The 15,866-nt window shown below is 49.0% G+C and overlaps 1 protein-coding gene across 1 annotated transcript in view; it reads right to left on the minus strand.

The window, feature by feature from the left end:
* Positions 1-1,923: 1,923 nt before the first annotated feature.
* katnb1 (katanin p80 (WD repeat containing) subunit B 1) overlaps positions 1,924-15,866 on the minus strand; it is a 29,371-nt gene continuing 15,428 nt past the window's right edge. The window contains exons 10-20 of the mRNA XM_075468734.1: positions 15,035-15,185; positions 13,357-13,541; positions 13,133-13,281; positions 12,624-12,674; positions 12,392-12,456; positions 10,410-10,640; positions 10,188-10,337; positions 6,843-6,919; positions 6,421-6,495; positions 5,711-5,827; positions 1,924-2,541 (exon numbers count right to left, since the gene is read on the minus strand). Coding sequence (XP_075324849.1) covers positions 2,400-2,541; positions 5,711-5,827; positions 6,421-6,495; positions 6,843-6,919; positions 10,188-10,337; positions 10,410-10,640; positions 12,392-12,456; positions 12,624-12,674; positions 13,133-13,281; positions 13,357-13,541; positions 15,035-15,185 — 1,393 coding nt within the window. The 3' untranslated portion in view covers positions 1,924-2,399. The remainder of the gene's footprint in view (positions 2,542-5,710; positions 5,828-6,420; positions 6,496-6,842; positions 6,920-10,187; positions 10,338-10,409; positions 10,641-12,391; positions 12,457-12,623; positions 12,675-13,132; positions 13,282-13,356; positions 13,542-15,034; positions 15,186-15,866) is intronic.

Below are 15,866 nucleotides of genomic sequence, written 5' to 3' on the forward strand. Positions count from 1 at the left end.
CACACATACACTTGTTTTCACTGTTTGCTCACTTTCCTCCACCATCACCTCAGCACTACCTTCTGCCTGCTCCTCTGCAACAGGCTCCCCCAGCACCACCGTGGCTTCTCCTCCAGCCGCTGCCCCGGCAGCCTTTCCGCCCCGCTCAGCAGCAGCGGCGGCAGGCTGCTGTTTTGCCGCACTCGCCGGGGCTGGCCGGCCCTGTCAGGACACATTTTTACAATGTGCCCCTCCTGACCACACCCAAAGCACTTCATGTTAGAAGACGTTGCAAACAAGATGTAGTCAAAGTCATCTACTCTAACATGAAATCGCAAGTTGAGCTCAGCGGGGTGAAGTTGGTTTTATATTCGACATTCGCCTATTTTCCGGCGGTGTAATTGTAATAGCGTCACGAAAACCGCACCAATTAGCCTCAGGATGGTATTAATTTGTACAGAAAACTAAGACTAACATACCACAGGCTTTATCAACTCACCAAAGTAAGCAAGTCTTGCGAAAGATCAGAGTAAAGGCTCCGAATATACTTCTAAGTGAACAACGGCAGCCGGAGCGCTTACCATCGTAAAAGTGCAACGCCTTTTTTTTTTTTTTTTTTAATAACTCACTGGATATTCAACCAATGAACACCAAACCACTTCTGATGTGTTCATGAACTCATTGTGTACTTCCCACACCCTTTATTATGAAGGGAACCCTTTTTAATTTTTAAAAAAAGGCATAAGTAATCACTGTATATGATTCAGTCATATTTATGACTTTTATTTTCTTAATAGCTCTCTTGTTTTTATAAATATCAAAACCTATGTACATCCCGTGATGTACTATGATACCCAGTATTATGATGACACTTATCTTACTTGATTTTATTGCTTTCACTGTTCTTTTGTTTTTATTTTTACTCATTCTTCTCTTTATTACCTGCTGTAAAGCACTTTGGTACACCGTAATGATTGTCTGTAAATGGCTGTATAAATAAAGTACATTTACATTCACTATTGGTTACCATGGTGATGCAGCAGATTTAAGCTCAGACTTTCGTTCCAACATAAGTTTGACAGTCCTTTATCTCGCCCACAGTTCAGCCCGGTGTGGTTCTGATTTAAAAAACAAGAAGAAAATCGTCTAATTTAAAGGGACACTGTGTAATATATTAAGTCATTAGCTCAAATCAACATATTCATTCATAAATTTGTCCTCATTGGTGTAAAATTATCTGTCAACAATCTCACTTATCCTCCTGAGTGAAGAATAACTCGTCTGTATCTGCATAGAGCGGGCGAGCTCTATGGAGGCTGCCATGTCCTTCCGCTCTGAAAAACCACAAAGTGCCTTTTTATCTGCACGCAGGTATAAACAGAGCCAGTCTACGCCATGAGACATTCTCTGGTATAAACCAGCCTGAACGGCCGGCACTTTTGTTCGCAATGGAAGACCAGAGTTATGCCACGCCACAGGAGAAGGGATCCTCGTCGCCAAAAAAGCCAAAAAGAGAATCTTGACACATACCGCCTGCCGTAGTTCAACAAGTTGCAGCGCACATTTGAAAACGTGAGGCGCTAGAGAGCAAATTCATTCGACTTTGCAAAATAAAATTGCACCACTAGATGGGGGAAGAAATGACACAGTGTCCCTTTAAGGAGGTCAGAACCAGCAGGTCCAGCAGGGAAACCCGGACAGCCATCTCCCCGGAGCTCCAGCTCCTCCTGGAGGATCCCGAGGTGTTCCCAGGTCAGATGGGATATATAATCCCTCCAGAGAGTTCTGGTTCTGACCCGGGGCCTCCTCCCCCAGATGTAAAACCTTAGTCTGTATTTTTCTTCCTGAACACTATTAAAACAATTGAAACTGTTTCATTTGGATCTTAAACCCAGCCCGAATGTTCTGGTCGGGGCAGAACTCGCTGAAACAAAGCGACCGCAGTTCAAACAGTTCAAAACTTTATTTAAAGGAACAGGTGCACATTTAAAACCCGGTGAAACGTAGAAAAACAACAGGAGGGGTCGGCGCCGCACTGACCCAACAGCTTCCTGACTTCTTTATGAATCCTCCAGAACCTTCTGACCCCATCTGTTCACATTCAGACCTGAAACAGAGGGAACAAGCTCCTCCCACAGCGGCGAGCGGCTCTGCGCTGCTCGTGTTGGTTCTGATCCGCTGTTCCAGCTCTGCGCAGCACCTCGGGCTGCAGCTGTGACTAAAGGCAGGCCGCTGCCGGCGTTTCCCTCAGAACCGCTCCGCCCGCCACCATCAGCCGGTTCCGGTTCCCTCAGCTGGAGGACCGACCTGCGCCCGCTCGTCTGGAGGCTTCGTGACGACGGGAAACTACGTTCGGGAATCTTTACGGGAGAGTCCGCAGATCGGCTGATCCGCTGCGTGCTGGAAGGCGCCGGCGTCCCTCAGAGCGTGTCGTCCAGTGGCGCCATGAGCAGCTGCAGCTCCTTGAAGGCGCTGCCGTGACGGCCCACCTGCGCCGCCTTGTTCTTCACGATGTTGCTGAGGTTCTTCAGGTGTTTGCAGCACGCTCGGCACTTCTGGTGTCTGCGGCGAAAAAAAACGTGGTCACAAAACAACACTTCAGTTACAGCAGTTTATACGCCTGAAACTAACCCAACATGGCCGCCAGAGGCCATCTGACACTAACCCAACATGGCCGTCAGAGGCCATCTGACACTAACCCAACATGGCCTCCCAACATGGCCGTCAGAGGCCATCTGACACTAACACAACATGGCCGCCAGAGGCCATCTGACACTAACCCAACATGGCCGCCAGAGGCCGTCTGAAACTAACCCAACATGGCCGCCAGAGGCCATCTGAAACTAACCCAACATGGCCATCAGAGGCCATCTGAAACTAACCCAACATGGCCATCAGAGGCCGTCTGACACTAACCCAACATGGCCGCCAGAGGCCGTCTGACACTAACCCAACATGGCCATCAGAGGCCGTCTGACACTAACCCAACATGGCCGCCAGAGGCCATCTGACACTAACCCAACATGGCCGTCAGAGGCCATCTGACACTAACACAACATGGCCGCCAGAGGCCGTCTGAAACTAACCCAACATGGCCGCCAGAGGCCGTCTGAAACTAACCCAACATGGCCGCCAGAGGCCATCTGAAACTAACCCAACATGGCCATCAGAGGCCATCTGAAACTAACCCAACATGGCCATCAGAGGCCGTCTGACACTAACCCAACATGGCCGTCAGAGGCCGTCTGACACTAACCCAACATGGCCGCCAGAGGCCGTCTGAAACTAACCCAACATGGCCGTCAGAGGCCATCTGAAACTAACCCAACATGGCCGTCAGAGACCATCTGAAACTAACCCAACATGGCCGCCAGAGGCCATCTGACACTAACCCAACATGGCCGCCAGAGGCCATCTGACACTAACCCAACATGGCCGCCAGAGGCCATCTGAAACTAACCCAACATGGCCGCCAGAGGCCATCTGACACTAACCCAACATGGCCGTCAGAGGCCATCTGACACTAACACAACATGGCCGCCAGAGGCCATCTGAAACTAACCCAACATGGCCGTCAGAGGCCATCTGACACTAACACAACATGGCCGCCAGAGGCCATCTGAAACTAACCCAACATGGCCGCCAGAGGCCATCTGACACTAACCCAACATGGCCGCCAGAGGCCATCTGACACTAACCCAACATGGCCGCCAGAGGCCATCTGACACTAACCCAACATGGCCGTCAGAGGCCATCTGACACTAACACAACATGGCCGCCAGAGGCCATCTGAAACTAACCCAACATGGCCATCAGAGGCCGTCTGACACTAACCCAACATGGCCGCCAGAGGCCATCTGACACTAACCCAACATGGCCGCCAGAGGCCATCTGACACTAACCCAACATGGCCATCAGAGGCCGTCTGACACTAACCCAACATGGCCGCCAGAGGCCATCTGAAACTAACCCAACATGGCCGCCAGAGGCCATCTGACACTAACCCAACATGGCCGTCAGAGGCCATCTGACACTAACACAACATGGCCGCCAGAGGCCATCTGAAACTAACCCAACATGGCCATCAGAGGCCGTCTGACACTAACCCAACATGGCCGCCAGAGGCCATCTGAAACTAACCCAACATGGCCGCCAGAGGCCGTCTGAAACTAACCCAACATGGCCGTCAGAGGCCGTCTGAAACTAACCCAACATGGCCGTCAGAGGCCGTCTGAAACTAACCCAACATGGCCGTCAGAGGCCATCTGAAACTGACCCAACATGGCCGCCAGAGGCCGTCTGACACTAACCCAACATGGCCATCAAAGACCATCTGAAACTAACCCAACATGGCCGTCAGAGGCCATCTGAAACTAACCCAACATGGCCGTCAGAGGCCGTCTGAAACTAACCCAACATGGCCGTCAGAGGCCGTCTGAAACTAACCCAACATGGCCGTCAGAGGCCGTCTGACACTAACCCAACATGGCCGCCAGAGGCCATCTGAAACTAACCCAACATGGCCGCCAGAGGCCGTCTGACACTAACCCAACATGGCCATCAGAGACCGTCTGAAACTAACCCAACATGGCCGTCAGAGGCCGTCTGACACTAACCCAACATGGCCATCAGAGGCCGTCTGACACTAACCCAACATGGCCGTCAGAGGCCATCTGAAACTAACCCAACATGGCCGCCAGAGGCCGTCTGAAACTAACCCAACATGGCCGTCAGAGGCCATCTGACACTAACCCAACATGGCCGTCAGAGGCCATCTGACACTAACACAAAATGGCCGCCAGAGGCCATCTGAAACTAACCCAACATGGCCGTCAGAGGCCATCTGACACTAACCCAACATGGCCGTCAGAGGCCATCTGACACTAACACAACATGGCCGCCAGAGGCCATCTGACACTAACCCAACATGGCCGTCAGAGGCCATCTGAAACTAACCCAACATGGCCGCCAGAGACCATCTGAAACTAACCCAACATGGCCGTCAGAGGCCGTCTGAAACTAACCCAACATGGCCGCCAGAGGCCGTCTGACACTAACCCAACATGGCCATCAGAGACCGTCTGAAACTAACCCAACATGGCCGTCAGAGGCCATCTGAAACTAACCCAACATGGCCGCCAGAGGCCGTCTGACACTAACCCAACATGGCCATCAGAGACCGTCTGAAACTAACCCAACATGGCCGTCAGAGGCCGTCTGACACTAACCCAACATGGCCATCAGAGGCCGTCTGACACTAACCCAACATGGCCGTCAGAGGCCATCTGAAACTAACCCAACATGGCCGTCAGAGGCCATCTGACACTAACCCAACATGGCCGTCAGAGGCCATCTGACACTAACACAAAATGGCCGCCAGAGGCCATCTGAAACTAACCCAACATGGCCGTCAGAGGCCATCTGACACTAACCCAACATGGCCGTCAGAGGCCATCTGACACTAACACAACATGGCCGCCAGAGGCCATCTGACACTAACCCAACATGGCCGTCAGAGGCCGTCTGAAACTAACCCAACATGGCCATCTGAAACTAACCCAACATGGCCGTCTGAAACTAACCCAACATGGCCGTCAGAGGCCGTCTGAAACTAACCCAACATGGCCGTCAGAGGCCATCTGACACTAAACCAACATGGCCGTCAGAGGCCATCTGACACTAACCCAACAACGATCAGGATCAGTTGGTGCTGCCCCCCCACAGGACTCACCGCTCCTCTCGCGTGATGTCGACCCCGACAGATGGCGAGGCCTTCAGGGTGTCTGAGATCAGCATCCAGAAGTGCTTCATGATCAGCTTCAGAGACGTGGAGCCGGTCTGCATGTAGCTGAGGACACACACAGGTTCAGACTGACCCCAAACGGAACCATAACTCTCAGAAATCCCTTATGGCGCTTTTCCACTAGCTCTACACGGCTCGCCACGGCTCGGTTTGGTTGTGTTTCCATTACACTTCGTGCCTCCTGGACGTGGGCGGCGTTGCCCACGTCCAGCGTGCTGCTGCTCACCCTGCGGCTTTTTGTCGCACAGAAGGCAAGAGAAGAGAGCCAGAGAAGACTCCTGGCCGCCAGACAAAACAGTGTTGAAAAGTACCGGAGAGTTTTGTTACGAGCTTCAAAGAGACGACGTTTGGAGGTAAGCTAACGGTTGCTAACGCTAGCTTTTATTATCCGCGTTATGACGCTTCCAGTGACGACACTCATCGCCCAATCAGTGGAAGGCAGTCGGCTGACGTCACGTTTTAGTAACGCTTCGGCCCGCTTGGAACCGGGGCTGAGGTGGTACGGAAAATCGTGCCGGTTGCAGGTACGGCGTGCTAGTGGAAACACGCAATAGCGCGCCGAGCCGAAGCGAGCTGGTGGAAAAGCGCCAATAGTTTCTGTGTTTCAGGGTCTGGGCCTGCTTCTGGCTCGGTCTCACCTCTCATACTTGCTCTGCAGCAGCTTGTCGATCTGAGGCAGGACGGTGGTGCACAGGTCCAGTTTCCACAGCGAGCTGAAACAGCAGAACACACGCCATCAGCTGACTCCGCCTCCTAAACCTGTTCGGTCTGAAGCTTTCATCGACAGTCTTTTACTTCACCGAACATTCGTGGAACTTTCCATTTCTCCTTTGATCACTGGGAGCTATAAACCTCTGTGATACTGTGTCTTCCCTTTAAATAACTGAGGCCAAACTAACTGACTAACAACAGATCATCTCTGAAGTTCGTCCTTAAAGAACAGCCCAAAGGTCCCGAGCTGATCGCTGGTTTCACATATCGTTAGGATTCATTTTCATGTGTAAATAAAGGTTATGCAGATGTGTGTGTGTGTGTGTGTGTGTGTGTGTGTGCGTCTCACGGCTGCACGTTGATGATGTTGAGGATGTCCACCACGATGGACAGGTCGTTCATGGCGATGGCGGTGTCCAAAGCTCTCTGCAGAGACACACAAACAGGCCTCAACAAATCAGAGTGAGTCAGGAAGTCATGTGATCACCGGTCCATCTGACAGGGCCAGCGCCCTGGTCCCAGTTTACCTGCCCCGCAGCAGAACCAGGTGCTGACTGAAGTCTGTCAGACGCTGTGGACTGAGATTTTATTTTATTTCTATTTATTTAAAACAGGGACAACGCACAAAAGCATTAATCGTGAGAGAAGAGATGCCTTGTGCCAGGTTGTAGCAACATTTGCTCATTTCCACCTGTAGTCCCTGCAGGCACGTAAGGTGAGAACAGATTAAGATTGTAAAATATGACAGATATATGTGACCTTATGTCGTGTTTGAAATTGGAAAGATTTAGATGCTCTCTTCAACACTCAACTGGTAAAATTGAAAAAACATGGGGGCACTTTCTTAACTCATTTCAAAATATACAATAATCCTCCAAATCAAATCAAACTTTATTTATATAGCACCTTTCATACTAAAGAAAAAAGCAGCACAAAGTGCTTTACATAATAAAATCAATTCAATTCATAAACTCACACACAACATCACACCGACAACCACACTGCACACATACTACCCCCCCACCATGAGCAACATCCACAACAATCAACATTAAAATCAACATTAAAAGCAACATTAAACTCTGGCTTGACGCTGAAGCGAGAGGGTTAGTTTCAGATTAATTTATTTGATTAAAATGAGCTCTGTTTCTGTCAGGGATAAGAATGTAGTGCGTGGACCTACTGCGCAGTGACCTGGGTGGGCTAAATGGGATTACTTTGTAGGGATTCATTTTCTGTATATTATTTTATGTCTGTGCCAGATTAACACTTCTTTGTATTCACAAACTGTATGCATAAAAGGAAAAAAACTTAATAAAAAGACAGTGATTAAAAAAAATTATGACACATAAAAGTAATATGCAGACCATAATATTTTAAAAATAGACAAAATACACTGGCAAAAAAGAAAAGGGCACCAAAATCATGAAGTGCACAGTAGGGATCAACAGCACATACTCTGTCTTATTCTCATCATGCATTCTAACACAGATAACAGTCCAACTTTCCCCATCCTCCCCCAACAACCACACTCATTACACACACCAGCAACCAGACACACACACACTCACATATCACTCAATGTGTGCAGCTTGCTTACTTGATAACCAGCGCTTTGATAAGCATGAGAATGTGTGGAGATTTATACAGGAGATCATTTCTGTGGGACATTCCACTGACTGATGGCCACACATGAAAAAGAAGAGCTACCAAACTGAGCTCTGCTACACTCGGCCCTGGTAACAGACCGAGTTCCTGGGGCTGTGTTTTCAGAGCAGAGCGTCACAGACTTTTTCAAAGGGGGAGCGTAAGCATTGTAAAGCACTTTGTGGACTAAACAGACGTTTGAATGTATAATTAAATTCTCAAAACCCAAAATACCATATTTGGCAGGTAGCAGACAGTGATGGTGATGTCGTGGTTGTTGGCTTGGATCTTGAGGCTACTTTTATACGATGACAACAGTGGTTTTGTGAGTGTTTTACATGCCTGAGACCAGGATGGGATACAGTACCAAAGATGGGGTGTGATCATTGCATTTAGGTACTTGATGCCTCAAGGGTAACAGAGTTTCTTATGTAGCTACAATTTGCTAAATTATATTTCAACGTACTACTCAGCTTTTTGACATGCCCTTTAAAACTGAGTGTTTGATCTAGAATTAAACCCAGATATTTAAATTGCTCTACATGTTTTATTTTTAGTCCGTTTACTAAAATCTCAGGATAAGTTTTAAGTTTAGAGAGAAACCCTCCTCTGTGGGAGATCCTGGTCCGTGTCTTTAAGCTCCTTTAACGGGGATTCTGTCAGGTGAGGCTGTGGTTGGGGCTCTGCTAACAAAGATGGGGCCCGGCTTCGGTTAGACGGGCAGAACACAGATGAATGAATTCATCACTAGGGATGGGAATTGATAAGATTTTTACGATTCCATTTCCATTTTCGATTCTGCTTAATGATTCGGTTCTTTGTCGGTTCCCTTATCGATTCTCATATGGAGAAAAAGGACAACAAACCGGTCGATTAGCATCAACTTTGCTTAGTTTAGAAGTAACACGAGTCATGACCTCACAAACCCAACAACGGTGAGGTCCACATTGGTCTATCCTGGCCTGGGTAATTTAACTCTTCCTGCTCTGGTGAAAGGAGAAGCTGGAGGTAGAGGTGAACTGGGGGTAGTACCACCAGCCTCTGGCTCTGAGCCAGTCAGGCTCTGTCTCTCATGATTTCATCTAAATGTAATGCCTGAGAAGGCATTCATTTAACCTTAACCGTTACTAACAGCAGCTTTTACAATCAGGCAAATGGTGCTAACATGATAGGCAGTGTTTGTTAGTTAGTTACCTGCAGTGTTAGCCGAGGACATGCTAACGTTGCTAACGTTGCTGGGTTTAGATTCACCAACGTTAGTCCGGAGCGGATCGAAAACGCGACATTCATTCATAGTTATTGCATGTTGGTAGTATTTCCTCCCTTTGGTGAAATATTCACTTTGCAAGTTGCCCTGTTGTCGTCTTTTTTAGGGATGTGTAACCAAACTTTCGAGCGTTTGTACCGCTTGGGCGCCATGTTTACTGTTGGCTGCTGGCTGCGCTGGACTCGCCACGCAACGCTGCGTGGTGACGTCATTCGCGCCCACTGGAATCGATAAGGGAATCGTTTGCAAAATGGCCAAACGATTCCAAGGAATTGAAACACTGGGAACCGGTGCTCAACAACAACCGGTTTTCGATTCCCATCCCTATTCACAACTGGACGTTTTGTTTGGTTTGACAGGGTGAAAATGGGTTTAGCTGCGATGTTTCACCCAGATGGAAAACATTCAACTGTAGATTCAACTCATTCATCTTTTCATCGGACTCGTTGGTACCTTCTTCCATGAAACGTGTGAAACAAATCAAATTGCTTCACTCTGTCCCTAGTCTCTCCCAACCTATGTTTAACAAGAAAGAAGCATATTAACATTTTGCTTGTATGTTTGTTTTGTTTTTTTTTCCTTTGTGATTTTATTTTTTATATATATCACCTCTGTTCTGTTCTAATTATTAAAAAAAAGTAAAAGGATCAGACTGTGAAGGGATGTACCCTGTGATATTTGTATGATTGACACGTAACGATCCTAAATAAAGACCAAATTTAAGAAAAATAAAAAGTTCTCCTGCAGCGTTCTGGTCGCCGCGGGGCAGCAGGAACTCACCTTGACGTCCTCTCGGACCCACACGGCTCGGACCGTCTGCAGGTTCTTGTGGCGGCTGCTCAGCATCACACACATGGTGTCGTGGCCCTTCTTGATCTGGGACAGAGCCTCCTCGTCCGTCAGGGCGGCGGCTCGGTGGTTGGCTGGAGACTGAGCAGAAGAGTACGTTAAGCGACTAAATCACACGGCAGAGTCACATGGCGCCGAAGCGTGGGCACACACCGGCAGGAAGTCGGCCACGTTCAGCCCGATGGGCTCGTTCCTGGAGCTGAGAATGATTTTGGGCTGCTGTTTGGGTTTGGCCGGGCTGGCCTGGGCCGGAGGCTGACTGGAGGAGGGCGGGTCAGAGGGCACGGGAACCACAGCTGGGGGCGCCGGACGCTTCCCGGAGGAGACCACGGTAGGCTCCACCCTCTGGACAGGGGTGGAGGTGGCGAGCGGAGGAGGCTGCGCCTGGAGAGGAGAAAGGGAAGTTTTAAAATGTTTCAGATTGGGTGCCGAATAAACCTGGTCTGTAATCAGCAGGTAAACATCTGGTTCCTCACTCAGTGGGGTCACATGGCCCTGAAAGGATCGGATTATTGGCTAAATTACAATCAGACTGAGTTATTAAGTGCATGTAGACACCTTAATCTGACTAAGAACTGGACCGGATCGGATTATTGGCTAAATTACAATCAGAGGGACGTAGCTTCATCTGGCTCTGCGTTCTCCATCTTTCTCCAACGCCTGAGTTTGTTGTTGTTGTTGGTGGTGAAGAGGTCAACAGGAAGTGGCTCTATTAGCAACAGCTGGAATGGGTACAGCGCCACCTATCATACCGGGGTATGACACGCTTTGTGCCTCTGATCCCATTCATTCACCGCCAAATATCCAAGGAGAATTACCCTCGCTCAGCTCAGTCTGATTGTAATTTAGCCAATAATCCGATCCTTTCAGAGCCATGTGACCCCACTGAGTGAGATTTATCTGTTAATCTGAAGAGTTTCAGTCAGGATTCAGAGTGCATCATAGCACAGAAACTGCACTGCTGAAAGTTACCAATGATCTCTTCTTAGCCTCTGATAGCGGACTTGTGTCTGTGCTTGTCCTGTTGGATCTCAGTGCTGCATTTGATACGGTCGATCACAGTATCTTATTACACAGACTTGAACATGTTATTGGGATTAAAGGAACTGCATTAGGCTGGTTTAAGTCATATTTATCTGATAGATTTCAGTTTGTTCTTGTAAATGAAGAATCTTCCTCACGCACCAGAGTAAGTCATGGAGTTCCTCAGGGTTCTGTGCTTGGACCGATTCTCTTCACTTTATACATGCTTCCATTAAAGCTGCAGTCTGCAAGATTTGTTGTTGTCATACGTAAAGTCCTACTTTTTGGCATTTTAAGAGTTTACATGATCTATCAGAACGCTTGAAGTTGAAAACGGTGACCTCCGTAGTCGCAAAATGCAAGAATGCTTATTTTTTAACCGAAAAATAAAAAGTTATTCAACTTCCTGTCCCGCCCCTTCAAAACACATGAGAACTCGTGCACGTCTACGTGCACTCCAGATGCGCGTACACGACTCCTCATTCATCAACTCACCTGTCATTTGCGATCATGGAAGACACAGTAAGTAGACCAGCCCGTAATGAAGTTCAATAGTCCAGATAAATAAGCGTGGGGACGAGCCTACCTTGTATCGCGCGTGCACAATCGGTGATTGACAGGCAGCAGAGCCCAGCTCGCAACCTGATTGGTTACCTTTTACCGGTCCGGTCTGCAATTTTGTAAACAAACCTGCTGGCTTTGGAGGGACCTAGCGGGACATATAGGGGACCTAGAGAACTCATTTTTTTTTGTATTGGGGTATTTAATGTACTACTTTCAGAATCCCCGGACAGTTCCAGGCATTATGCTTGAAAAAGAGTTGCAGACTGCAGCTTTAAGGAACATTATCAGACAGCATGGCATAAAGTTCCATTGCTATGCTGATGATACTCAGCTCTACTTATCTGATGAACCCAATAGGTTGGTCAGACTACAAGCATGTCTTAAAGACATAAAGACCTGGATGACTCAGAACTTTTTGCTTTTTAACTCAAACTGAAGTCGTTATCTTTGGACCTGAGCGCTTCAGGGAGAAACTGTACGGTTATACGTAACATCTGTGCAGATGTTCTCCGTTGGAAATAAAGAACTTTCTCGCTGCGTTCACTGACCTGCTGCTTTTCAGGAAAAGGAACTATCATGTCCTTCAGCTGTCGGGCGATGGCCAGAACGCTCTCTGAGAGGAAGAGACAGAGAGTCAGCCGGCAGCTTTTATTTTGGCGAGTTAAACAAACAGGAAATTATGCAATAGAGAACGTTTCAGCTGGCGGATGAAGCTGTGGTGCCGATCCAGAAGAACCACGGCCAACAGTAATCTGATTACATGGTTTCAGGCGGACTCACCGTCCTCCGGAGGCGCAGGGAAAGGCTCGGACATCCTGGGAGGAGTGCGAGCTGCAGGAGAACAGAAACAGTTTCAGTTTCAGAGTCAACTGCTCATTTTGCACTAATAACATTTACATAAATATCATCAAAGTACAATATAATGTAAATTATCCATATACCCTATATTTGTTATAGGTTCAGTCTGCTCAGTTAAATTTATTTTTACCTTTATTGTTAAATGTACAAATCTGTTTTTATTTAGTTTACTGATGTTTATTATTATTATTATTATTATTATTATTATTATTATTTACCCTACTCTTCATACTGTAGATTTGTATATAGCAAATGTTTATTCTCTATTTTTATTCTATTTGCTTGTTTTTCCTTTAATTGTTTACATATCTTTTATACTGCACGCTGCTGCAACACAATAATTTCCAAAATAGGGATGAATAAAGTACTTATCTATGTATCTATGTAAATGTCTGAATCTTAAACAGGTGTGGTGCCGCCGCTCCACCTACAGATGGCGTTCTTCGGCTGGAAGATCTCCTTGTAGTCCTCGGCGTTGTGGATCTCCGCTGACGACAGCTTCTCATCCGCCTCGTCCTCGCTGGGGCTCCGCCTCTCGCCTTCGGGGCTCCGCCTATCGGCGTCTGAGCACTGCTTCACCCTGATGACATCACGACACGTGACTGAGTGACACGGTTCTGAGGAAGCGTTTCTCTCAGAGCCCGCGGACCCGTACCTCTGCGAGCTGGTCGTGGGCCTCTCGTAGTTGCGGCGCAGAGCGGCTCCTTTGGGATCCTTCGGCTCCGTGAGCGGCTGATTGTCCTGGATGATTCCCCGGATCACCGAGCCGCCGCTGTTCTTCACCCGCTTCAGATCCACCACGTAGGACGAGACGCTGGACAGCTGGTGGGACACGCCGATCTGACGGACCAGAAGGGGGAGGAGTCAATCTAAGGCTTCTGCGCAGTGTTGAAGATGTGAACACGTCGGTGGGCCGTAAGACAAAAATATCACGTCGAGATTTCTAACGACCGATTTCTAACGACCGATTTCTAACGACCGATTTTTAACGACTTATTTTTACCAACTTATTGTTAAAGCGGCAGTCGGCAACTTTTTTTTAGTCATATTAGCTTGAACTGTCATGGGATTCTGGAAGTAGAATATTAAATAGGCTGTTTAGGAAAAATAACGAAACCTGTAGCTCCCTCTGAAGCCTGTAATCATGCTTTCAAAAACCGAGCGCTCCCGGCTGTTTTTAACCAATCACGTTAGGGTGGAGGAATCCTACCTGTCAATCACAGCTTGTGCACACGCTGCTGAGCGTGAGTCTGCCCCAGCTTGTGTGCGCTCACACTGGTGTGAACTCACGTGCACAACCTCGTCCACGGGGGGGGGGGGGGGGCGATTCGGAGCTTGGTAGAGGTTGGGGGAGGGACCTGAAAGTTGGATCAGTTCGAATTTTCCGACTTTAGACTCGGAATTTTGAAAACCTGCCGACTGCAGCTTTAACGACTGATTTTTAACGACTGATTTGGCCAGTTTCAGTTCAAACAAACTGTTTCCTTAAAAGAAAAACAGGTCAGACTAGGGGTGGGCGATATGGAAAAAATGTTGTATCACGATTTTTTTGCATAAAATCACGATTTCGATTTTTTTATCACGATCTTCCATCCAAAAAAAAAAAGAAAGACCAATTACAGTAGAGTTAAGTCGACATGCTGAACCACAGAAGAGCTAAGGAGTAAAAGAAAGAATTGGGCAATCAACACATTGTAATTCAACTGTAGGCCAATTCAAGATGAAAAATAATGATCTAATTAATGACATCTGACACAGTGAGAGAAGCAACCGGAAATAGAAAAACAAACCACTGATGACGACTTGACTCCACCTGTTAGAAAGCCCATGTTGTTTGGTTATTTTCAGTTAAATACATTAATTTATATTGTGTTTTACGGTGAGTTTTCATACGTCCAACGTTCGTGAACGCACCATAGACGTTCCGATGTTCCTGAATGTACCGCACCTGTGCGTGAGACGATGTCGCTGTAAAGTTTCGTTTCTCCTCCCGATGCAGCAGTGAACAGCTTGTAATTTTCCCTTTGCTGTTTTCACCTAACATTAGCCTGTACACCCTGGGTTTATTGTGTGTAAATGCCAAATAAATCCACCACAAACTGGACATCTGTATCCGTGTCTTTTAACGGGGACACACACCATACACCAGCATTAAAAAAAAAAAATCATTGCGCTGATTGGCAAAGGCGATCTATACGGTTTCTCTAATTTGGTAGATCGCCTGCGATTCTCCACTCTTCCTCGCCAGTCACGATTTTATATCGTCAGATCGCGCACCCCTAGGTCAGAGCATTTAGGCCAAAGAACATATCTGAGCTGGCGGAGCGACCCACCAGCTGCTGGTTGCAGACGGTGAGGTCCGACACCTTCCCCCAGCCCACCGGCACCACGTCGAAGCAGCGGTCGGGCTCCCAGCCGAAGACCCGCAGAGAGTCTGTGGCTCCGTTGTACAGACAGGAGCCGTCCGGACTGAACAAGATGCACCTGAAACCACACAGAGAGACGTCAGGGGCCCGAGGTCAGGGGCCAGAGGCCCGAGGTCAGGGGCCAGAGATCAGGGGCCAGAGGCCCGAGGTCAGGGGCCAGAGATCAGGGGCCAGAGGCCCGAGGTCAGGGGCCAGAGGCCCGAGGTCAGGGGCCAGAGATCAGGGGCCAGAGGCCCGAGGTCAGGGGCCCGAGGTCAGGGGCCAGAGATCAGGGGCCAGAGGCCCGAGGTCAGGGGCCCGAGGTCAGGGGCCAGAGGCCCGAGGTCAGGGGCCCGAGGTCAGGGGCCAGAGGCCCGAGGTCAGAGGCCCGAGGTCAGGGGCCAGAGATCAGGGGCCAGAGATCAGGGGCCAGAGGCCCGAGGTCAGGGGCCAGAGGTCAGGGGCCAGAGGCCCGAGGTCAGGGGCCAGAGGTCAGGGGCCAGAGGCCCGAGGTCAGGGGCCAGAGGTCAGGGGCCAGAGGTCAGGGGCCAGAGGTCAGGGGCCCGAGGTCAGGGGCCAGAGGTCAGGGGCCAGAGGCCCGAGGTCAGGGGCCAGAGGTCAGGGGCCAGAGGCCCGAGGTCAGGGGCCAGAGGTCAGGGGCCAGAGGTCAGGGGCCCGAGGTCAGGGGCCAGAGGTCAGGGGCCAGAGGTCAGGGGCCAGAGATCAGGGGCCAGAGGCCCGAGGTCAGAGGCCCGAGGTC

The sequence above is a fragment of the Odontesthes bonariensis genome, chromosome 1, assembly GCF_027942865.1.
Source record: "Odontesthes bonariensis isolate fOdoBon6 chromosome 1, fOdoBon6.hap1, whole genome shotgun sequence".
Classification (NCBI taxonomy): domain Eukaryota; kingdom Metazoa; phylum Chordata; class Actinopteri; order Atheriniformes; family Atherinopsidae; genus Odontesthes; species Odontesthes bonariensis.